This window comes from Seriola aureovittata, chromosome 15 (assembly GCF_021018895.1).
Source record: "Seriola aureovittata isolate HTS-2021-v1 ecotype China chromosome 15, ASM2101889v1, whole genome shotgun sequence".
Lineage (NCBI taxonomy): Eukaryota > Metazoa > Chordata > Actinopteri > Carangiformes > Carangidae > Seriola > Seriola aureovittata.
In genome coordinates, this window is record NC_079378.1 from 18,730,147 (window position 1) to 18,755,694 (window position 25,548).

The 25,548-nt window shown below is 38.3% G+C and overlaps 1 protein-coding gene across 9 annotated transcripts; it reads left to right on the plus strand.

Annotated features, from left to right (window-relative positions):
* The first annotated feature begins 70 nt into the window (after positions 1-70).
* On the plus strand, positions 71-25,281 carry LOC130182410 (HMG box transcription factor BBX). 9 transcript variants are annotated; one of them, XM_056397331.1, is made up of 16 exons: positions 71-179; positions 3,039-3,116; positions 6,885-7,056; positions 7,676-7,933; positions 9,920-10,124; positions 10,205-10,272; positions 10,426-10,500; positions 11,104-11,184; positions 13,247-13,312; positions 13,808-14,663; positions 14,762-14,894; positions 16,335-16,486; positions 16,694-16,783; positions 17,313-17,510; positions 19,361-19,553; positions 21,049-25,281. In XM_056397331.1, the coding sequence occupies exons 3-16, from the start codon at positions 6,898-6,900 to the stop codon at positions 21,125-21,127; spliced, it is 2,613 nt and encodes an 870-aa protein (XP_056253306.1). In that variant the 5' UTR covers positions 71-179; positions 3,039-3,116; positions 6,885-6,897; the 3' UTR covers positions 21,128-25,281. The 9 variants fall into 9 exon arrangements, with proteins under 9 accessions (XP_056253306.1, XP_056253310.1, XP_056253305.1 ...); XM_056397330.1 differs by lacking the exon at positions 71-179 and adding an exon at positions 1,571-1,694; XM_056397337.1 differs by lacking the exon at positions 71-179 and adding an exon at positions 1,571-1,694 and having other exon boundaries at positions 17,316-17,510.
* Positions 25,282-25,548: the final 267 nt, after the last annotated feature.

The following is a 25,548-nucleotide window of genomic DNA, read 5'->3' on the forward strand; positions in this document are numbered from 1 at the left end:
TCATTGGTGAAACCAGACTGTCCATCAACAGGAGTATCCACTCACGTACAGCATTACATGACAGGGTGGATATTTTCACTGTGTACAGTATGCTGCAGAACTGTTGGTAATTTCACGGCTAAACGTTTTAAAGAAGATTTGAGAAAGTAGTTACCCGTTTACTACGTAGCAGCTGAAAGGTACGTGCTGTTGAACCACAGGTACACATGTCTGCAACAACTGTTCACAGTTATCACGAGCACAAACACCCAGGAAGCTTATACTGTAACAAGTATTCACTCAGCTGAGATAGACTGTATCAAGCGTTTAGTAAGTCGTTATCAGGAGTTTCTAATGTAGCCTGCACCTTTCGCTGACCTTTGTCAATCGGACAGAGCTGAAAGATAAAGTTAGGTCAGGGATGGTGTTAGCGAGTACAGGCCAGTTCGGGTATGAGCACTTTGCAGACCGGGGGAGGGGAGGGATATAGCTGAGATGAGAATTTTCTCCCATCTCGAGGAAAACGAAAGTGGTTTCTATTACATCGTATGACTGAACAAGTGTGTATTTCTGCCAGAATTAACGCAATATTGTGTTATTTTGATGGGTTGGGGTCGTTTAATGCGTCGCCTTCACCGACAGTAATATTCATCATCTAGTAAGTGCTGCGTTTCTCTCCCGCTATCAATGTACACAGACTAACAGAGATGACTTCCGGTTGAAACTATGACGATAAAAGTTTTTACTTGAATTGATGTTGATGCAGATAGTATTCGTGCAACTACTTTTGCCAGTGTTCATATTTATAACTGTAATCACCAGGCTAAAGCAAAACAGGCATAAAGGGGACATGAGGAGCATCTAGCTTTAGATAATTGCAGATTTGTTAAATATGAACCAAGGTGGGCTAGGTTAGGTAGTCTCAGCATAGTAGTCCTGGTCTCTGGGCACATAATGTTGCCATCTGTGTAATCTGAAAATAGAAGATTTTTTGTCTTGGAGCCCATAATTTTACCACAGTATTTTGTTATACTTTCTACCTCCTCTATAAACACCTTTGATATCTTATTCTAATTTAGCTTATTTTCCTCATATATTTTATTTTATTCCTTTAAAATCCTGTATGTGTGTCAGGTTATATTAAATTTGTTTTTCTTTTATATTGTGTTTTAATGCCTCCTCTCTTGTCATGTAAAGCACTATGAATCTGTTTTATGTTGAAATGTGCTATATAATTATACTTGCCCTCCCTTAAGAATTACAACACCAGGCTTACTTAATACTTTTTTTTTTAAATAATTTGTTTGGGATGTAATAGAAATGCTGCCTTAAAATACACTTATGCTGCTCCTGAAACAATCTATTGAGATGAAATGTATTGAGACACATTTTGCACTGTATATTGATTGTACTGTAGAATAACCATCATCACTGGTTTATGATAAAAGGACTAGCTTGTTTCGACATATCCCATTTGTACTCTCCTTAGGTGTTTTCATGTACAGTCTGGAGCTTTATTGCTGAAAGTGCAAATGTTTTTATTTTGGTGAGAAACCGTTGTGCTTCCGGTCTCCGAGTGCCGTTAGTTGTCCAGACTTGATGCAGCTGTGTTTAGTACAGCCAGTGCTGAACTGTTATAATGTGTCAATAAGTTAAATAGGTGGACGGCACCAATGATGAGAGGCCCCCCCCGGTACTTGAGCGAGATATTAGAGGTATGTTCAGACATCAAGGTGACGTTCATCACAGAGAACTTGTGGTTTTATTAATTTTGCGTCGCTGTTCTCAACCTCTCAGTCAGTCACTCTGAAAAATTGTTATTATCGCTGCTTTGGACATGATGTCCGCCTGCTGGCTTCCCCTTGAATTTGTTTGTTTCCAATCGACATTTCATTGATAACCAGTGTTGTAGACCATACGGTTTTGTCACTGTTACTGTTTAGCTGAAATATTTCCTCACCTCTGTTTGAAATCGCCGTGAAAAATACATGGGAAAGCAACTGTTTCTCAGTGAGGTGGTATGACCCCCCCTCCTCCACCCCCCCATCCGCATCAAATATATAGCCACAAACCTGCGTTGTATGTAAACGACCTGCTGCAACTGCTCAAACAAGTATTTTGATACCAGTTTAGTCCATGAGTTTTGTCAGCAACTGTTCAGGAAGCTTGTACTGTTTGGAAACCATTGCACGTTAAAACCGTGACACGTCCAGTTAGCAGGCTGTAGAGCTAGCAAGCTAACTAGCTACTTTTATTCCTAGTAACACTGCTAGGAAATGGAGCTACTGCTTAGCAAAACATTGCCCACAGATGCATGTGCCTGGACAGAAAATACCCAGTTTAATTAATCATTGTGGATGTATTTTCCTCGGAGTGGGAGACATTTCGACGACATTGTCACCGGAGAGTTTGACAGGAGTCAAAAATCCCCACTAGTGTACTGTACTTGGGTTTTCTCCTCCAAACCAAAGCAAGATGGACTCTCATTCGGCTTGTCTGTCTTGTCAGAGCTCAGATCGACATTTTGCACGGAGGTGAAAATGACTGCTTAGAGGTAGGAACACAGTAGGTAGGCGAACGGATCGTTTATTGTACCTGACAAATCTTGTGCTGTTATTGTGCGCGAGAAGCTCGATACAGTAACTGAAGACTTCACTCCCAACACAGGCAGTCCGATCGGGCATCAGCAGTTTTACCTGAGAACACAACTAACCTTCTGCGTAGCTAAATGCATACTGGAGCTATGCCTGCTAAATTAAGGCTGTTTAATGTTGTGAGAAATACATCCAATGGTCGTAGGGTTTTGGCCTACATGTTTTGGTTTTGGCCACAAGGGCGGATCGACTGCATGATTAAAATGATCAGTAATCAGATCAGACAAAATGTCCCAACGTACTTTGAGGCTGGTGAGGTCTTGTCTTATGCAGCATCACTCAGAAATGCTCTATTAAAGTTGTTTTGCACACATTTTCTCCTGCAGCCCAGCTCATGTTGGCGGAACATTTTTGCAGATATGACAGTATAACGCATGACTGAGAGGGATGTCTTGTATTTTATAGGTCATCGTCATTGCATGACAAAGGCAGTGGCAGATTCATCTTCATCATTCATACAGCATTTCCATTGTTTTTTCTTCAGTAAGTATCCCTGTTTTCCACTTGACATTCACAAATACAAACACTGACATCTAGTCTGGATGATCAGAGGAATACAGTCATTGACTCATTCATTCATTGGTTGTTAAATTTCATTTGTGTAATTTTTAGTGTAAACATGTTGAGACATAAAAATCAACAAAGTAAAAATATACAGTTCTTTTTATGAATGTTTTATGAATGTTTGGCTGATTTGTACATGTGTAGAACACCAAACTGTCCCTGCAGCTTATAGTTAGAGGCTATGATGAGGTGCATGTTTTTAATTTGTTACAGACAAAAATCTGAATAGTGCATCAAGGTGAAAGGATGACAGGTGCAATTTTACTTTCCCAACGTTTTTTTTTTTTTAAATATACATTTTGACAGTGTTCTGCTGAATGACCTATAATCTGTATAACAGTAATACACTTCATTCAATTACAAGACACATGGAGTTTAAGGGTCAAAGGTACAGTGCCCATACAACAAATCTGGTTATTGTACTGTGGCATTTTCATACTATTTATGAAGTCTTCAATTTCCCTTATTCTTTATGTAACCACCTCCTCTGAAATGTGGAAATTTTACTTATAAGTCACTTCAAATACTGTAAGTATTGAACTGACTGCCTGCAACGTTGTTGACGTCTGCAGTGAACCAACCACTGAGTTTGTGTTCAGTTATCTTTTTCACAATCAAAACCTGCCATGGAAATCTCTAAGAAAGCGCAGAGTCTGTCTGGGATCTTGTGCAGCTCTTGTCGTGATCAGTAACAGAGAAGAGCTTGATACCCACTGCTCAACAGCAATTACTTATTTTTGTATTAGAAGCCTTTTTTTTCTGTACCCTTTTTACTAGAGTCAAGTTATTAGTTGTGGGTTTTTTTTTCTCTCCTTCCATTGGTTCATTTGATGTTTTTTTCACAACTGAGGCTTGTGTTAATGGATGTTGTGTACTCTGCTTTAAATTGAAACAGTTATACAACTAATGATTTTCCTTATAACGAAGTAAAAACTAAATTATGGGCTGCGTCACTCCCTGCTTCCTACCCATTGTACTACATTCAGCCTCTGCCATTTTATTTGAGAAACCAAATTCTCAGTGAGAAACATCTGTTCTAAATAGTGCCCTCAAAAGTTCCAAAAATGGAGGAAAAAAAACTTTTTGCAAACTCCAAAAGTAATAGTCTTTTTGCTAGATGTGAACATTACACTTTTTATGCTCAACTTTATTGTTTTGTAACATCTTTTGAAAACCACCAGTTCCAAATACAATGTAGTACATCAATCTCAAACGACTATAACAGCGATTAAACATACATGTATCAATGTAAACTGACATCATATCTGAAACCTGCAGTTTTATGTTTATTATTTCAAAATTGCTCTGGTCTCATCAGCCTAACTGCTGAATGTCCTTCATATAGACCTTCATGCAGCCCTGGCAGCAATTAACAATTATTTTCATTATCAATTAACCCACCAATTATTTGCTCAATTAATTTATTAATTGATCTTTCTATAAAATGTCAAATAATAGTGAAAAATGCCTCTTATAATGTCTGTCATAATTTACCACAGCTCAAAGAGATGTATTCACGTCTTGTTTTATTAGTTCAATAATCCAACCCAAAGATATCTGATATACAATCAAAGAAAAGCAAAGTAATCTTCTGATTTAAGAAGTTGGAACTGACCAATGCATTTGGCATGTTTACTTGATAAAATTACTAAAAGAATTGAATGATCTCAAAATAGTTGAGTTAATTTTTTGCCGATTGACTAATCATTTAATTTACTAATCGTTGGAGCTCTAATGCAGTCTTTTTCTTTTCTTTAATGTGCATATGTAAACTAAGATTAAGATCCAGTGACAAGCATTTTAATACATTTGATCTAGTATGGCAGAACAAATAACTATACATGCTTATATGATATACAGTGTGTTTGTCTTAATTTAGACTTGCAGAAAAGCAAGTCTTGAATTTCCATGATTTGATTTCATTTATTTATTCGCACAGATAAAACATCACATTCTATATACACTGTTGCTCATAAAGTTGGAATAAAATATTTTTTACCTCTTTCCATGAAATGATTGTGACAATGTGATTTATTTCATTTCACCTGGGTAATTGGGACACATAATGTAATCATTGCACCTGGTCAAAAGTGATTACTGATGCATTTAAATAGGAATAAACAGAGGATTTTGTCTGAAAACAAAATTATTCCAACTTTATGGGCAACAGCGTAGTTTTTTTATGAAGTGGAAGTGCAGGTGAGGTAAGAAACCTATCGACGTCATATGTTAAACCTCTGCTCAACTTTTTAAAAAAATGATACAAAATGAGAAAAAAGAAACATGGTCCTTTTGTATCTACCACAGTGCTAAGATAAATTAACTCTATTGTTTCTGCCACAGTTTATGATATGAGAGGATGGTTTTCCTTATGTTTATTGTTGACGCTTTGGAGTTTCAACTAAACTGCATGGAGTACCTGTTCCTACAGCTCTATGTCTTAATGGCTCAGTGTGATTGAATATTCTTTAACCAGTTTACTTGGAAATATTTCAGACTGATCCTGGAACAAAGTGCCAGACATCTGCATGTTGATATTTTTATCCAACAGTCACAGATCCTGGTGACTGCTGCTGCTTCAAAATAAGGCTGCTCAAGTGTGTAGGAAAAAAAAAAAATTAGAATTGTCCTTTAAAGTAATGATGTCAAGTGCAGACTCTTCAGTTCTTCTAGATCATGATATGATAGTGCACTGTGTTAAATTCCATATCTAAGTCACTAACAAGTCCACGAGCTATAAATGACCATCCTTTGCAGCTCTTCTTCATGGGTCCCACAGTAGGGGGTATTCTCCAAGGCAACTTAAGGGAGACAATTAGCGTAGTACATTAAGGCTAATGAAATCATGGTCAGTGGGGGGATAGTTTGGCTTCTTCACTTGCTCTCTTGCTCATGTTAAATTAAACCAAATATAAACCGAATCTGTAATTCGGAGGTTTAAAGACATTTTTATTTCAAATCAAGCCCAATTTTATGTAGCCTTAATTTGTTTCTGAGACACAGGGAGCAGTTCCCAATTTGGTTTCTATATTTTCGTTTAGTACAGCTGCAAGCCAGTTTCACAAATTCAGCCCATTTTGCTCATTATTTTTGATAATTGTGTTAGGACTGAGACTGAATTTGTTACATATCTCTTAATATTTATTAAAATTTTGTGGAAATAAGGCCTTTAGGAGATTTCCAGCAGGATTAGATTTTTCTTTTTAAATTTACTGCCTTCGCCTCAATGTATTTTTGTTTTTTGTTTTATTTTTGATGGTAAATATTTCTATAGAGTTCCTACAGTAGAACAAGTCTCTGATTTTGAGATTATGTAACATTAAATTTCATTAATTAAACATTCCTATTTAATTTTATGTAATATATATTGTTGCTGGTATAACAGTGATACTTGGTCTGTCTGTTGGGTTGTTATTTTAATGTGCACAAATATGCACATTAAAACATTTAACCAGTAACTATAATTTCCTTTAAAAATTCCATTCGTATTTTTGCAAAACAGCTTGAAACCCTTAGATTTTCTGTCCAGCTCAGGCACGTAACCAGTAATTACTATCACATTTGCAAATGTCTGTAAAGTATCTCTGCTTTCATCAGACAACAGAACAAGACATTAATGATACACGTGAAGATGCATGTTTTCACAGTCCATGTTCTGATGGTGTGCCCAATCTGCCTTTTCTACAGGTGCGGTAGTACCATGAAGGGTGGAGGAAGGGGTAAAGAGCCACCTGTTGCAGGGGAGGTCACTGGCAAACGCCCCAAACGTAAATGCCTGCAGTGGCACCCACTTCTCTCCAAAAAGACATTGGATTTCTCTGAGGAGGAAGAAGAAGAGGATGAAGAGGAGCTGGAGAAGGTGCATGTGTGTGATGGCTTCACAGGTCCATGAACTACAGTGTTTCCCTGAGGATTTTTTTCCTGCAGGTGGATGGTTCGGGGGGGGGGCTGTATGTGTGTGTGTGTGTGTGTGTGTGTGTGTGTGTGTGTGTGAGTGCAGTACACTGTCATACGCACCCCCAATGACAGGCACACAGAGAGGGCCGGTAGAGACACTGATTGGGCCGACAAAACTTTATGCCGCAGCCCACAGGAATTCCAATGTATTCCTGTATGCCAGGTGTTGTTGTACCAGGTTGGGGAGCTCGTCGTACACCAGTGGTCAGAGTGAATATTAATAGGCCATAAAAAATCAATTTAACTTAATGTTAGCTAGTTACATAGTTACTACCTTTCTCTCTCTTCTCTTTCTTTTTCACTTTCTTCCTCTCCCACTCACCTCAGTCTCGCCACGTGTCTCCACTTTCAAGTTAATAGCCCTCTGCAAAGTCATGTAATTGCGACTTCATTACATTGAAGCAGCGTTAATAATTGTAAATAGGGGAAACACTGAACTGAACAACAGATCTATCAGTTTATCACTTAAATGGGACAGAAAACATGGTGCAACATCTAAAGGTTTATGGATTTGTTATCAGCAGCCAGTGTTGTGTGGCCAGGACCAGGGATCGCAGGTTGAGTGTGGAAGCACAGCAGAGGAAGTGGAGGAGGACTCAAATGAACAACGAGCACGGCGGCCAATGAATGCTTTCCTCCTCTTCTGCAAACGCCACCGTTCTCTGGTGCGGCAGGAACACCCTCGTCTGGACAACCGTGGGGCCACCAAGATCCTGGCTGATTGGTGGGCTGTGCTGGAGCCCAAAGAGAAGCAGAAATACACTGACATGGCCAAGGAGGTGAGACTTCTGTGACTTCTACACTTTTACTAACATTATTGGTAACTCTCTCTTATAGTAGCCCCCAAAGTAACTTGAGCCCCAAAGTAACTTGACAGTCAGGTGCATTAGTTTCTGTGCAGTGCGCCTCGATTTTCTTATAGAAAGTGGAAACTGCCAAACTTTTTTTCTGTTCCAGAAGTTAAAATCATTCAAAATTGCATTGAACTAATATTTAAAAAACAGCCATGGAACAGAGCTTCATATGTTTCATACGTTTCATATGTTTCAACTTTTCATATGCTTAGATAAGGTTAGTAGGGTTTGGGAAAGTTATCTTATATCTTTAATTCAATATTTATGTTTTTTAGTGGTCTTTAAGAAATACTTTTTTCCCATAAGTGCTGGATGTTTGCAGGTTGAACATCACAGCTCAACAGAAGAATCCACTGTTAACGCATACATGTCTGTAATATCAGCACAGAGAGGACTGAACACTGTAGAAGCTTTTAGACAGCAGAGATTGCAACTAGGAAGTTGAAAAAAAAAATTATTTTATAATAGAGTTTGTTAGTTGTATGGATGTGGACAAAATCAAGTTACACTTTCAGTTTATTCATGGGAGCTGTAGATTTGTGATGTAGATGGCAGTTTGTCTTAGAACATGGAAAGTAAATCCCAGGAACACAATTTTTACAGAAAGACCAATGAAATAAATACTGAAGGAGAGGTTGTATTGAGTTACTGAATCTAGTGGAACAGAGCGTAGCCCGGATGTGACGTCACGACTTCTGCTCTCTGTAGAGCTGTACTATTGTGAATAGTGAATCGTTAAGTTAGTGAGTTAAAGAACTATTCCAGCTTGATATGAAATAAGTAGCAAATAAAAAACCAAAACAAGAGAGAAAAACATTGTCACATGTTGCTAAAACAGAGGTCCAATTTGGTAGTGGTAGTGTGTATAACATCAGTTAAGGTAGCACACCAAATGTGTGCAAATTCAGTCTCACATCATGGCATTAAATAACTCTAATTAGCAATAGATAATTGTAACTATAACAGTTACTTTCTTATTCATGCTTCCTTTGTTAAATTCTTAGTTAAAAATTATATTAAAGAAAAGTGTTTGGTCTGTTCAGGTTGGGATTTATGCTAGATGTATATTAGAAGTTATTAGGGCCTGTTAACAACTCAAAAACTCCCATGAGCCTCCCTTAGAATCAATATTGCGTCAAAGAGAAGAATGACCTTAAAGGAGCTATTTGTAAGTTTTGACAGTGCCACATAGCCAACGTTAGCATTGACAACTGTTTACTTACCATTCCTGCCGAGAGCTTCAGCAATCGTTGCATTTATAATACCAGAGGTTATAATATATCTTCTGAGCAGCACTACTTCTTCAGGGCAGACTGCTACAGAAATTCAGTAACGGAACATGACGAGATGGTCCAGCTGGACCAGGGCTTGCTGTTTATCATGCTAACTTCAATAAAAAAAAGGAGTGATAGAAATGAGACTAAAAAGCAGGCAACATCGGCAAATATCCCATAATGCAATGCATCACATTTACTAAACCAAATTTTATAATCGTACTACACTACACTGTCAGGGTTGATGCAAAACAACAATGATTTAGTGTCTAAACTCTCTATATATAGACACTGTTGAGTGTCTTTTATATGGGGACTAGTGAATTCAGACACAGTCAAAATGTGACGACAGTTGCTGGGTTGCTTGTTTATTTATGTTGCCAGGTGACTGTCCATCAAATCTCATAAAACCACACTCACACAGTCCTGATGAAGCAGATTAGCTGAAGCTTTAACTCTCTTTAAATCTTTAAACTCTTGATAAATTTTACTCATGGATGTTTTTGTTCCTGAACTTTGATCAGTCATCAATATACAGTAGTATAAGAGAAATCGAGAAATGCTTTGATATAGATTTGATGGTGTGAATCCATTTAAGGTTTTGCTGGTACCAAATCAATTCTGCATGTTCTTTCAGTACAAGGATGCCTTCATGAAGGCAAACCCAGGCTACAAGTGGTGTCCCACCACCAGCAAACCTGTCAAGAGTCCCTCCTGTCAGCCGGTCAGCAATCCCCGCAAAAAAGTTTGGTCCTTATCTTCCAACTCATCCAAGGACTCAACCACTGCCAAAAAAGTGCCCAAAACTGACAGCATGCCACAGTTAAACTTTGCCATGGCAGGTGTGTATAATCAAACATTGTTAGTTTGTTTTAACGTGACAAAATGTATTGTTTTTGTAACTACTCTCGTTCATTGTCAGATCCTACTAAGATGGGAGGCCTTAGCATGCTGCTGCTAGCTGGAGAACATGCCCTCACGAACAGGGAGGTAGGTCACTGTTGCAAGCCACCCATGGGTGCAGACATCCACATGTTGTACAAAGATGCACCCATGGGTATTAGTTTTATCTGTTACACAAAAACCATTCATGGTTTTTGAATTATGCTTTTGAGTTAACCCCAGTCTTGTTTGCCTCTCTAGATCCCTTCCAGCACGAAACCTAGTTTACCCAACACAGCCAGCGAAGGGAACTGCTTTTCAGGAGACAAAGAAGAGGTGTGTTCTCAGACCATATTTCTCCTCCTCCTGTACTCTGTATACAGTATCTTAGACCAGAGGTCGTGTTGTCACACTAATGGGATCTGACCAGACTCTAATGTGTACAGTGGTAAAAAATAGTAAGACCTGTTATATGTTACATCACCATTGAAAAACAACATAATACCTTGTCCTGCACATTACAGTAACCTGTGGTGGAAAGTAACAAAGTACATTTACTGAAGTACTGTACTTGTACTTGACTTACTTCTTATAATTTTCAACACTACATTTATGAATCCAATATTGGAGTTTTTACTCCACTTGAATTTATTTGGCAGCTTTGGTTACTGGTTAGTTTGCAGATTTAGATTACATGTTAACTCATCAATGATTAGAATCTAATAATGTAATATATGTTATTCTGAAATGGGCCATTCTACTTTTACTTTTGGTAAAAAAATTTGTCTTCAAAAATAGTTTTTACTCTCGTGTGCTTTCCTCAGTTTCTCCAAGGTTAATGGTTGTGTGTTTGTCTGGTTGATCCCACTTACCCATCGATTTACTTAATAGCTCACATGAGAACTGACTTGTTTTTGCTTAATCTGTTTCAATCTACAGATAATGTCTGGGACAGAATCGAACAGAGTGCTTGATGTTACCGAAAGCAGGGTCAAGTCTGCCCTCTCCTCACCGGCAGAGGTATGACTGATTTCAGTTCATGAAAGATCCATATCTGTCGATGACTGTATGTCTTTATCATGACTAGTTAGTTTTTGGTTCATGACAGTATTGTTAATATGCATAGACAACTTTAAAAAAGTTGTTATACAAACAAACCTGCCCTACAGACCTTTTTCATCGCAGACATTTTGGCATATCATAGTAGGAAACGCTCAGTTGTTATTAGCTATTTCGTACAGAGATCCTGCTATAGTGCCATTAAGAAGACCCCTCAGCATGATGTGTAATTTTACAGTTTAGATAGCATACTGGCATTCAGGAATCAGAGGTGGGATGTCTAGCAACAGCGTTGGCACCTATCCCACCATGCCCATTCTCCCTTACATTGACGTCGATCCAGCTCAGTTACTACCTCTACTGCTGGAAAATTAAGGTGGAACAGTAATGCACCCTCCCGCCCCCACCCTTCTGTGTTCGTATCTTTAATACAGAACAGCAAAGCAGAATAAAGGTGCAACTTCACAGCCCGTTCAAGGCAGGGGCTATTGATTTAATTAAGAATGACTCAATGACATTTAGGTGAGGTAGATATCCAATGTGAGTTAAAATGCAAACAAAAGTCTGATTTTATTATAGTATATTCATTTTTTTCATGCAAAATTTAATATTTGCAGAATTCTGCACAGCCATTTTAGCACCACCTTCAGACTAGATTTCAGTATTACACATAAAGTATTTTATAATCTCAGTATTTAACTCTCATGAAAAAACGGATGACATCAATTAGCCAGTCAGTATCAGCAAACAACAGAAGGAGTCAGTGCCCCTAAGTGAGATTAGTGGGTTATCCAGCACTTCTTTGGGCTTAATTCAGGTTTTCTGGTTTCATGAAGCAGGCTCACTCTTAACTGGGTCAGATCACCATGGTAACTTATGATGCACAGGTAACCTGTTCCAGAGCAGGTTAACTTCAGAGGATCAGATCAAAACCTTCCAACAGCCCAACTACTGACCAATCAGATCACTGGAAAACCAGAGTCATCATTCCTGCAGGGTCCTGACAGGGACAAAAGAGTTAACAATAAATTGATAAGTAATACAGAGCAATAGATGACAAGACGTGTTATAGATAAGTTGAACTACTTTGCTGTTCCAGACTCTCCATGTGTTCACTCTGGTTTTAAAACAGAGCTTCTAACAAACAGAGGATTCCTGATAGTGTCAATGTTTTTACACTTTTATTAATAACATGAGGTATTATTTTATTTGTGATAATTGGAAATGAAAACTAAACCCCCTGTTGTCTTAAAAAATAATCCATATACTTTTAAGTAGGATCACAATCGAAATAGCCTTCAGACTTTATTATGTTTTCATCTGCTGTAATTTTTAATGTATGTAGTGACTGCAGCACACTGTTGTCTGTATTTTTTTAATCAAACAAATCCATTCATTCATTCAGCTCCCTTGACTATAGATGACATTACTTTTATAGGTGGTTCATCAGACAAAAAAGGAAAGGATACACATTCTGTACTAAAAGCATATATTCACACTCATACATTGTGTACTTATACTGTAGCCTGAGCTTTCCTTTTAATATGTGGAATTATGTCTAGTGTTTCTGCAGCTCTTTGTTCTATTGGAATCATGAGATTATCTTGTATATATATTTTAGCTTGTTGAATATCATTTTTGCTGTCACTATAATCAAGTGATACGGCAGATATCCCCTGTTCATCTATTCAGTTAAGCACTTTACCCACAGCTCTTTCACATGAACACACTCACAGCTGGATTGGTAAACACAGAGTAAACATGTCCATGTAACCAGCTTCATGATACCAGTCATCCCTGGTGACTGATGTTAGGCTGGGTGAAGCCAGGTAACCTAAAGAGTCAGACTTAGCTGAACATATTTCATGGTGCAGGCCCCATGTTCACTCTGTCCTCCAATAATAATGTAAAAGGTGAAAATTGTTGTAGAAAGGGAATATTTCTGAATAATAATAATAATAGTATATGCAGAAAGCTGTGCAGTGCAGCCTCATTAACAAAGGATGTTACTGTGTGTTCACAGTCATCTCTGTCAGCGGCGCCTGAAGGAAAACCATGCAGACAGTCCGCTCTCTTCCAGCTTGCTGAGGTAAGTAACTCCCTGCAGCTTTTTTTGATAACTGGTGAGAACGTTATACTATGAAAACATCCGACTTACTTGATTGGACTGCACCATTGGTTATCTTTCACATTCAAGGCTGAAATATGGTAAAACTGTTTCTGTGTGTGTGAGTTTGCATGTTGCAAGAAAGAGCTACAACTAGAAAACAGTCCCTGTTACCTGAAAGCAAACATTTATTACTTTTAGTGACATTTGTTCCCTTTACTTCATAGACATTTTTGTTCATATTCTCAACAGTAAATTTTATAATTCAAATTGTAACTGTGTGTGTACTGCAGTTTATTTAACAATGAATGGTGACAGATCACATTTAACTGATGAACTGATCATTATATCCATATAAATCATATATTATATTATATAAATATCTACTAAAATAACATGAAGAGATGGAATATTAGGAGCATACTGTAGATTGCTGTCAATTCAACTGATTAAGTGTTTTGTGTTTTGTTTGGTAAGATGTGCTTAGCGTCTGAAGCTGGAAAGATGGACACAGTTGTATCTCAGCCAGAGGACAGCTCCTCTGCAGCCTCTCTCCAGCAAACTACAGTCAATCCAGAGATCGAGGAGAAGAAAGCAGACGATGACAACTCTCCTCCCTCCCCTCACACATCAGCCCTTTTACCTTCGCCCTCCTCTGTCACTTCTACCTCCACTGATGTCATTCCCCCACAACTCAGCAGCCAAAATGCATGTGTCAAAAAGAAGAGCAAGAAAAAAGAGATGGCCAAGTCAAATGATAACAACGAGAACCCCTGCCCAGCAAAGAAGATCATCAAACAGTGTAACCATGCAGAATCAAATGTGGACAGTGTTTTCAGCACGATTGAAGCAGTGGCCAAAGGGGCCTGGAAGGACAATGAGGAGAAGCCCAAGAAGAAGATCCAGAACAGTCCTGCCGGTGGGAATCTTGGTTTTCCCAAGAAGAAGAGTAAGCCCAAAGTCAAGACCTTTGTGAAAGAAAAAGAGGAGGAGATGGAGGAAGACAGCGGGCAGTATGGACTGTACAGTTTCTCTGAGGTGGACGTGAAGGAAGACATGAGTCACGTTAGCCCCAAGACAGAAGCAGATGAAAGTTTAGGAAGCACAGACCTTCAGGGCAGCATGGTAGAAATCCATCACTCCCCTGGCAGCCCCTCACCTACTAAGCTCAAAGAGGAGGACAAGGGCAAGGAGAGGCAAAGCGAAGTGATCTGTGAGTCCAACACAGAGAACCGCGGCTCCAGGAAATCAGAGCGGAGCTGTAAAGGAGCCTTATATAAAACCCTTGTTTCTGAGGGGATGCTGACTTCCCTGAGAGCGAATATTGACCGAGGTATCCACTGATTCATGGGCTAATTAATGAATGAAGGAAACATAAAATAGTCTGTGTATGATATGTGGTTAATGAATATTAATGGATGATGTCTACAGGTAAAAGAGGAGCTTTCCGAGCTTCTGATCATGATGCAAACTGGTGTGATGACAGCTGGACAGTTCCACAGTTGGGGCCTAATAACCCCAAGAAGCTGAAAAAGTCCAAGTCCAAAGATGAATCTTCACAGGGGTGAGTCAGGTCTCCTCTTAGCACTATGTTGTGCAATCATTTTTTAGAGTATCATTTTTTGTAGACTTTGTATTAAAGTCACGATGGAAAATCTTAAATATTTGACAATATACTGTATATTCTTTGCTCTTCAACTTAACACTTATCTAACCTGATGCACCAGATGGTTTGTTACGCACAACCATCTAGGAAGGCTTCATTGGAAACTGTCTGAAAAAGGAAAAAATACTTGGCAGGTTAATGGACGAACCATCTGTCTAACACCATCTTTCACAGGCTAGCTTCAGGCAGTCAGATTCTGCATCTTTCCCAGTTTTTTCACTACCAGTTGAGCCAGTTAGTAAATCAAACTCTTGCCTTTTGGTATAAGAGTGAAAACATCTTTTCCGTGAAGAAGCCTCAATGCTGCTCTCTGCTCTGAATGAAAACATACTCTATGGTTCTAAGATAACTGATGCTATAGCAGCATCTACGCTAACCTCTTTATGAGCCGCCATTGTTGTTAAAGAATTGTCTCTGATGTCACACTTATTACGCCCATAACTGCCAGTAGTTCCTCTCTTAGAGGATGCTGATTGGTCCGAACCGCTCTGGTTCAGTTATAGCTTCGAGCCTGAAGGAAAGATGGATTCTTGGTTGTGAGAATTCCAGCTGCCTGGCAGGATTAGTCACAACTGAGAATAACACCCAGTTTACTGTAATTTCACTGTAATATTAGATGCATTGGTCATTGATTTTAATCCCATATGCAGCACATGTTTGCACACTTCAGTTATAATAACACCTCCAATAAGCCTCTGTTTTTCAAAAAAATGATTTTACTACTAACCTGATAGCAAAATTTAAATATTTACAAACATGCAACTTTCAGTTCATTCATGTTAAGTCAGAAAAAAGGAAAAAAAAAAACCTACAAGCTCATCAAATGGGCTGTTATTTCATGTTAAGTCATGTTACAAATGATGCTGACCTTTGCATTGTATATTGAAGAAGTATTTAACTCTTATCTTACAGAAACCAATCCCTCTCTTACAGTAAGAGCATAACATCATTCAGAAAGGGCCAATGACTAGTTTGCAAGTGTCTGTGTAAATAATTTAATTACCAGTAAATATATTTAGAAAACTAATATTAATATTAAATGAAACCTTTTGACAAGCCTGCTGAATGGTTTTCCTGCAGGATACTGTTGTCTGCCCCTGCAATTTACCAATGGCTAAAATGCTGCTCAGAACGATAGTTGAGCAAATACTTTGGCACTGACCCTCTGTAATGTCAGTCTTGTCTGAAGGGGGCTTTAGGCTGCTGTTTTAGACTTTACTGGTCTCTGTAAGTAAATGTATAACTTGTAGTATTGTTTGACATCTGCCTTGTTCTTACGGTGAGGTTAGGCTATTGATTATATGCTCAGTCATGTAAACTCTGAACTTCACTTGTCAGCCTAGGGAAACTGGAGGAGGAGTTTGAAAAGAAATTTAACAGCCTACCACAGTATAGTCCAATTACATTTGATAAGAAGGGGGCTACTGTCGCAAAGAAGAAGAAGACTGACAGCTCCACAGTCCAAGAGGAAGTTTCTAAAGTCGGAAAAGGTAAGAGCAAAGTCATAGATTTCTCCACACAATGTTCTTTAATATCCTCTCATGTCATCCATAGCTCACCCTACACCTGTTTATAGAGTCATGTTTTCCACACCTGTGGTGTTTAGCACCAGTTCTCTCTTTGTTAAAACAGAAACATTTGGACTCCATAACACAGCATTTCCATGCTCTTTTTTTCTTTGTTTTTTGCTATATCAGGGCCATCTCCATCTCAGAAAAAGACTTCATTCCACAAGATTGTTAGGAAGCACAAACACAAAAAGGAGAAACCAGGTGCATTGGACAAAGGTGAACTAGAATGTTGATGTTTGTGCATTATAGCAGGGGTGTGAACATGTTTAGAGGTATTTAACAGATGAATTTAACAGTTACTCATTAACAACACTGTTAAGACCAACAAATGTTTTAAAATCAAGTTTGGTTGAAGAGCAGCTTGAATTAGAGAATTTACGTTCACATTGTCACAAGCCTGAGATTTAAAAAATCTGTAATTTATGTATTAGATTTATATGTTTCAAGTTGCACTATTTATACTATAAAGAATATTTCAGTATATTATTATTATTATTATTATTATTAAAAATAATAAAATAGCTATTATTGATAATAAATCTTTTAACAAGAATCAGCTGCTGAGGCCTATGTGCAAACAATATCTTTCATCTGTTTAGATTACAGTGACACTAAACAAATGAATAAAGAACTTAAGTTCTTGTTAAGAGGACTATGACATACACTATGTGTATTCATCTTAATTACTGCATCTGTGCAAAAGTCAAATCACTGAAATCTGTTTCTATGAACCTGTTCTCCACAGCAGTGCTACAGAGTGATTCCGCCACACTGGATTCAGCTACAAAAGTCAAGTCATGTGCCCCAGTTGCCATAATGTGCCCAGATGTCCAGGGCACCACTAGTATGGAGATGCTAGTTGGTAGCCAGAAGAGGAAGGCAAGGAAGACCAAGATCACACACTTGGTACGCACAGCTGATGGCAGTGTATCTCCAGCTGAGGGTGAGTGAATGATTGATCGATTGATCAGTCAGTACGAGATTACATTGCATTGCCACTGTATGTTAACAAGACTAGGTCAAAACCTAGTACATGGCTGGACTGCGTACGGTCAATGATTGAGGACGTAGTTGAAAGCTGTTGTGGAACCGCTGTAAACAACTGACTTCATCACATCATATCAGCATTCAGCCTAGGCTGATTTCAGCTCTTTATTTGTTTGCTTCTCTCCTCCTCTGTGCGCTCACATATGAAACAGTGACTAAAAAGCAGCCCATTAAGATTACAGGCCCTATCTTACACCAGGCACAAAGCAAAGGGTCTTTGCTAGTTTCAGACTGACACAGTTATCATTTTCCTGTCCAGTGTTTATGTTGCTGTGTCTATACACTTGCGCTCATCTGAGCACCCATGGGCGTTGACTGTTATACAGGCACATCGTGCAACAGGCTTGTGCCTGTTACGCACAAGCAGAGTGAGCTAAAATCCGCTTAAATGTTTAGATAAGTCAGGTGGAACATTAGAATACAGCCTACTGAAGCATTCTTCTTTGTAGCATATTGTGTGTTGAACAACACTGCCATGCATCGTGAATGTCTCTTGGACATGACATATGAGTCTCTGCAGAGAAGCATTCTTTCTTACTACCTGGTAAATCCTCCACAGAAATACTGTCAACTAAATTTGTGCACCACAGTTTCATTTACCAAAGGTTTATTCACACTTCTCATTATATAACATAAAATATCACTGGTCAGTCACAATATGTAATCAACTCACCACAAATAGAATCTGCATCTGTGTGAAACATTGCACCATTATAATAGGAATACTTCAAGGTGTGCATGCTTTTAAAGGGAATGGGAGATGGCACTCAATTGGTTTATTGCATATTACACCCAAAACCCTCCCATGTTTAATTAAGAGAGTACAACCCTTTTGAACCATGTGCCTGGCAAAGTGACCATTTTTTCTACCGTTGAAATAGCAAAAGTGACATGGACACATCCTAAAAGCACTTGCGCCATGCACTCTGGACCATGCATTGTGGATACATAATATAGAGCCCTACATGTTAACCAGCAGTCACATCTAAGCTGCTGCTAAAATCCTGATTTTATAACCAAAAATCACTAAACAAAGACTGTTCTGTGATTTCAGCTATATTTACTTATAAAATGATCACTCAAAGAGAAAGTTGGATGAGACAATATCTTTCTTATTTTGTCTCACACAGCCTCCATCTGGGTAACAGAGCAGACGCAGAGATGTGTGCCACTATTAGCTGAGAAAACCCCAATCCCCTCTCTTTTTGTGAGCTGACTCACTGCACTTGTTTAAGCTGCATCACAATACACAGAGCAATGCAGGAGCAGCAGTAAACTTTACAAACTTTGCTGCTGCAGTACTCTCAGCTCGTGGTTGTAGTCCTCCAATCAGTCAAGTTGCAGGAAATATGGTCACAGCCTCCCCTTCTGTTCCTGAGTTAAAGTGTAGAATAATAGTCAAAGGTGTTTCAGAACATTATGACGTCACAGTGAAGTTGACCTTTGACCCTTTAGATATGAAATGCCATCACCTCACCATTTACTTATAAATTTGTGTTAAATTGTGTCATAATTAGCACATGAATTCTTGAGTTATGGCTTAAAACATGTTTGGGCAAGTCACAGGCACTTGACCAATTGATATACTAAAGATGACCCCACCAACCTAAAGTCAATGCATCGGTTACTCTGAGTTGACTGAAAATCCTGACTTGGGGAAAACAATTATTTTGTGAAATTATTAACACATTCCTGTTTCAGAAATATGAATACGAATTCATGAGTTTTTTGGGTTTTTTTCTACAGAGGACAAAACTAGGGACCTGAACCAGGAACAGGATAAGAAGCCATTACACCAACAGAATTTATGCAATGAAAAAGGGTGCTACAGTAATCCCAGAGCAGAGGAGGCGGAGAGGAGCACCGTACCGCAAGAGCTACCTGCTTTCTTCAGCTTGGCAGCGCTCGCTGAGGTAGCAGCCATGGAAAATGTTCACAGGTGGATACACAGCCTTATACCTTATATACAATACAGTTGAGTAGAGTGTAACATATACATGGTATGCTTTTAATGTAATGTTCTCTATGTATGAACTGTTACATACAAATTGTCAGCTAAACTGTAAAATACCTAAACATACATAGTAGGCATTGTTACTTTTAAATGCATATCAGTGGCTTCAACTACATAAGGTGAACATGAAGTTACATGCTGCAATCAACATCTATGCTTTAGTAATTATTTGCCATACAAGAGTAATTGTAATATAAATAAAAATAATTATAAAAAATACTCACTGGCATCGCCACTCAGTAAGCTAGAACAAACTGGACCACTGCTGCTTTTGGGAAAAGAACAGGCTACTTCCTGTCAGTGCCGCCTTAGTTGGTAAAATGCAGTACCACAATGTTTCAGTAGAGGGAGATAAACACTTTAACAATAAATAACAGCACATTAGAGTTTTGCTGATAAGCACAGGCTGTATCTTATTTTGTGGACCTATTATTAAGCTAATATGTTATTCTTTTACTAATATGTGAGCATTTTAATATAAAATAGGTTTGTTAAGTTTTAGGTGTCCTGTCATGGTTGTGCTGTCGTGCAGATAGTCTGCTTTTTATAACTTACCATAAAAATTAATTTTGATGTGATAACGTATAGAGTTTTTATACAATTCTGAATGATATGCAAATAGTAAAGTGCTTTGTCCATTAAGGTAGAAAAGCACTATATAACTGTTGTCAATTTGGTAGTTGTTAGGAAAGTGCCAACAGCCACCTGATGGTCTTTGTGCAGACCATCTAGATACAGGTTAAATGTATTCTCTCATCCATCTATATGACAGTTACATTTTTACATACATACATCCATCACCGCCTCACTTTTTAGCTATGCACCACCTTGCTTAACCTAATGCCAAACCATTTTCTCTTTATTTTCTGTCATAATACGCCTCTGTGACTCCACTGTGGTGCTTTCAGGTTTCCTAATATGACTTGTAACACTGCTAAATACTGTATGTTATATGACAATTTGCTGATGTCTGACAGTGGGACTTAAAGCTCTACAATGTGGAGCTTTTTTTAACTGTTTAGAAACATTTTTGGGAATGAAACCTGCCCACAAATGTAGAAGAACATATGGTTTTAATGGAAATGTGTTAGAATTGATTATTAGCGTAACTGAAGAGCTCATCAGGTTCAAACAAACAATTTACAACAAGTTTGTACATGTAAGAAAGTTTGCTGAATCTGACCTGGAATGCTCAAACAGACCTCACAGAGAAAAGTAAATGAGCTTTAGGGTAATGAATACGCAAATGTTCTTTCATGAGGTCCAGTGTGTGAGTTGCCATCATGAACCTCTGCAACTCAGCTTTGATAGAATAGACAGCAGGCCCAGCACTTTAAAGCAAAGCCTTATATGCTTTCATTTCAAAGAGACGCCAGCTATTTGAATAAATGTGAACACACTCTTTAATGTCCTGTTGCAGAGGCCAGAGAGGCTTGGCTGAGAGTCAGAAGAAAGAACTTGCCCAGACTCCGGTCCTCATCTCCTGCGCTGATCAGTGAAACTCTGCTGCTGTTAAGAGAAGCCACAACCTGGACATTGGCAGTGGAGCTTTACTCTCCTCAGTGGCAAGCCCACACTGAAGGGAGACTTGAACGGGAAGCTTTGGACAGACTCCACCTCCCCCCATGTGGTGAATTTGCTTGAGCTTGGGTTCACGGTGGGGGACAGAGAGCCTCTCTTCCTCCTCCCTGCTCCTCGCTATCTCAGTGTTTTTCCTGAAGCCTTCCTTTGGTTTGAGGCAGGATGCCTTTCTGAAGTCCTCATCCCCCTTAGATGCTCTGTTAGGGCCTGTGGAAGAACCAAGCTGTCCCCTAGTGCATGGGTTCCCCTGTAGAAATGGTTGTCATGGGTTACTGTACACTGTTTTGTCAAATAGAGGCCATTTTTAAAGTCTTGTGGTTTAAAAAACGGCATTTTAGGTAGGTAAAAAACCCAACAATGCAACACAGCTTTCTGTCACCTTTTTACCTCACACACACACCTACTGAAGAGTTTCCCTGCACCTCCGGTAGAATACCTCTGTATCTGAATAGCTCTTATCCCTTCCACTCCCTCCAGCTTCAACCCAAAATGACTTTAACCAGGGTAAATAATCATGATTGATAGGCATCCATTACCAACTCCTTGCTTAGTGTTTCCCTGTGGTACACTGATGTGGTTTATCCAAAATACAAAGAAATCATGGTTGAGTACTTGATATGTACATTAAGATGATGCTACTGTAAAACAGGATGTGGTAGCTACAAGTAATCATGTTAGACTGAATGTGTAAAAGTAAACCTGTGCATACCCTTGCATCTGAACTAGAGTTGACTATAGCTGAGGATGTTTGTTTGTCCTGTTTATCTTTAGCAGTAGGCTCACAGTGTCCCTGTGTCAGGCTTCTGAAACAGTAGGTTGGCTTAAAAACTGCTTCGTGATGGGGAGATTGTGTGAAAGTGATTCAAATATAGCCTTAACCCTCCCACCTAGACCCTGTTTGCCGCCACAAAGCCCTCAACCAGCTTCTTGCTCAATGCCATCACAGTCCTGAAGTCAGTGTAACATTTTTGAATAGTGAAAATGCAGTTTTTGTCGATACTTGATCTTATTGCAGTTTGCGTAGCAATTAGAAAGGTCAATTACTTGTGTGCAACTTCTTAGGTTTTTGTTTGTTTGGTTGATTGGTTGTTCTTTATGTAAACACTGCACTCATTTGTAGCTGAAGTTTGAGTTGCTCTTGGAAGGGTGATAAAATGCCTTGTCTCCACCACTCACAGTTTTCTTACTGTATCGCCTGTCTCAATAGTGTCTTCAGTGTCCTGGCTAAAGCCAGACACAAGCTCTGACATAAAAGAACAGGGCTTTGTAAACAGATCATTTGTTGTGTGAAACAGTTTTATTCGTCATGTCTCATAAAATGAACAATTTGGAAAAAAACACAAAGCATAAATAAGATTTTCTGTCTTTGTATGGTTTGATTTGATTTAATTTGTTGAAATCAGACTGCACTATGCTATGGTTCCTCTTAAAGCTTATGGAGACAAGGCATTTAACAATAATTTCCCCATTTGTTTCCTGTTGGCCTTTAGAGATTTTATTGCCAAGTAATGGTCTACTCAAAGGTCACATGTAATCGATGTTTTGATTTTTACAAGTATTTATATATAGATGCAGATTTTTTTTCTTTATTTTTGGCATTGTTGTGTTGATGTTGGGTCAGAATCATTCCATTTCAATGCCTCTGTCTTGGCCATACAGTTTGCAGTTTATCAGCAGGAGTAATGAGGAAAAACAAGGACAGGTGCAGTTAAACTGCAGGTTTGTTGTCTTCCCAAGGATTGGAGGAACCTGGATGAGCTGCCACAGGATAGTGGAGGCTAACTGAGAACTACAGACTCCCTAGCAATACCCCTTTCCTCCTTACCTAGCAGCCTTTTGTTCCTCTGTGTAGACCAATACTTAATTTATCACATTTTAGAATGCGTCACGTTTATAACTTTTATAGCTTTTTGTTCTCTGTTTGATTGTTCCTCTGTTGAAGTATATGCATTTCTGATGCTCCTTCAACTAGGTCCTCTTCATGAACTTAAATGGTTTTTCCTGAGGTCAAGTTTACTGGATTAAGACTGTTGTCAAAAAAGACCAAGCTCATAGACGATTAATGCATCTATGCTTACCTGCTAAGCACATGGGCACTGCGATAAAATGCACCATCTCTAGACAATGAGCTTGTTTTTTCAACTCTGAAGGAGTGTATTTGACTGCGACTGCATCACCATTTCTCGGATATGTGTTAAGATGTGTTAAAAGTGCTTAATGACAGGACCAACAAATAAGAAATGAATGGGTCTTAGAGAACTCATGCATCTTGAAAAAGAGTATTTTTCCTAAATCAAAGCATTGCTACATGGTAGGAATGTTTTCTAATGTTGGCCTTTGTGTGCAAATAGTTACATGCAAAAGAAATCTATAATTCCTCTCTAAATTTGTCCTTAAAATATATCAAACCAACTGCAAATGTTTCCCAGTTAATTTTAAGAAAACAGTATGCATTATGATAATCTAATAGAAAACGGCAGATATTTTTCAGATATGAGATAAAGTTACATTAAGGATGAAATCGTCCAACAGTAAACTGTATAGTTCTTCCACTGGTGGACATCAGTGTAGTTCTTTGCAAAGACAAAGAAATTGTCTTCCCCCAAAATAGAGATATATTTGCTTTTAGCCAGTGAGTTTATTGACATTTGCCAAAGAAAAGGAAAAGGTATATTCAAATGGAAATCCTGTTTAAAAAAAAACAACAAAAAAACAACAAAAAAAAAAAACAAAAAAAAAAAACAAAAGCAAAGAAAGCTAGCGTAACAGTTGCACTGCGTTTTCTAAGTGTGTAAATCTTCAGGTAACAATATCAGCACAATTCATCCTGTGTATCTAATGGGCTTTTCCCTGGTGTTTGAACCCAGAGTTGGAATGAAGTGCAACAAAAGGGCACCACGCAATGCCTCTTTTAGTATACAGTATTTGCACCTTATGACCCAAACCAAAATGATCATGGTCTTTGAAGAAAATATATAATTTTTACCCACTCTGGAAATTATGCATTTTAACTATTATATATGCGAGAATCCAGTCAATAACAAATCCACACATCTACAAAACAGCCATAATACTGTCATTTCCCTACCCCTCACTTTTTCTATCTAGAAAATGCTTCTATAAAGTTGAAATTCCTATATTAGTTACCTAAATGACTATAATACCCTTTGTGCTAGTACTGTCTTCTTGAATGTAATCATTTTGTACCTGTATTTTTCTAATTCAGTCTTGATTGTACTGTATGTATGCTATGATGGTATACTGTTCCTTAGGTGCATAGTTACAACCATTCTCATGACAGGATAGGTGCTGCGCTGCAAACTCAATGGAAATGTATGGAGATTTTAAGTCCAAAGGACTTTCTGTACCATGTGAGCATCCATGAGACTAATAAGAGAGAGAGAGAGACAAAAATTAGAGATTCTTGCAGTTTGAGTGGTGGGACAATAGCTTTCCCTGATTTGCTACTCCTTTTTCTTTTTGCAGTAAAAGTGAAAGTCTGTTCAGGACAGTTTATGAAACAGGGACGCTCCTGCAATCAGACAGAACAACTGAATGCTTGAGTTTCAACTTATTTATTACTGTTCCTTTTTATAGGTTTAGTCAAATAAAAAAAAATGAAATATACAACTGAATATGCATCCATTTATACATAAACATGTATAAGATTATCTACCCTTTACTGGAATGTAGATCATGGTTTTCATTTTTTGATTTGTTTTTGTTTTTGTTTTTTTGTTTTTTTTTTGTTTTGTATAGAGGAGGTTATGCCAGATCTTTTGAGTCTCTTTCCTCTGATAGTTTGTACAACATGTGCTTAATCTAATTTATCTTATTGGTAATCATCATGACAGATATGTTTTTTGATTGTTACAGCCCAGTTGTTATATGCAGCCTTACTGGAACCCCTGCTTAGTGAGGGATCCCTCAACCTCCCATCATCCCTACCCCGCCCCATCCACAACTCCTATGTCATAACACTGTTTGCTGATGCAACTATTATTCCTTTTACACTTTCTGCTGACGCAATTATTACTTCTTGAACACCTATTAAAATAACATCTATAACGTGTGTGAAAAGATTTTGTTGTTAATGCTGGTTTGTTGAACACATTGTTCCTCTCACTGAACAGTAACATGCATCTGCAGTTTGACTGGACATGGGTCATTTCCTCACAGGGTTATGTTTTAGTGTAAGTTGAGACCTTCCATGGTAGAACAGAGGTCCAACAACAGATTCACATTTTGACTTTAAAATATAGATTTAACATAGAATGTTATATAACATATACACGTTTACTTTAGGTCACCAAAAACTAAATAATCATGTAAATGTCAT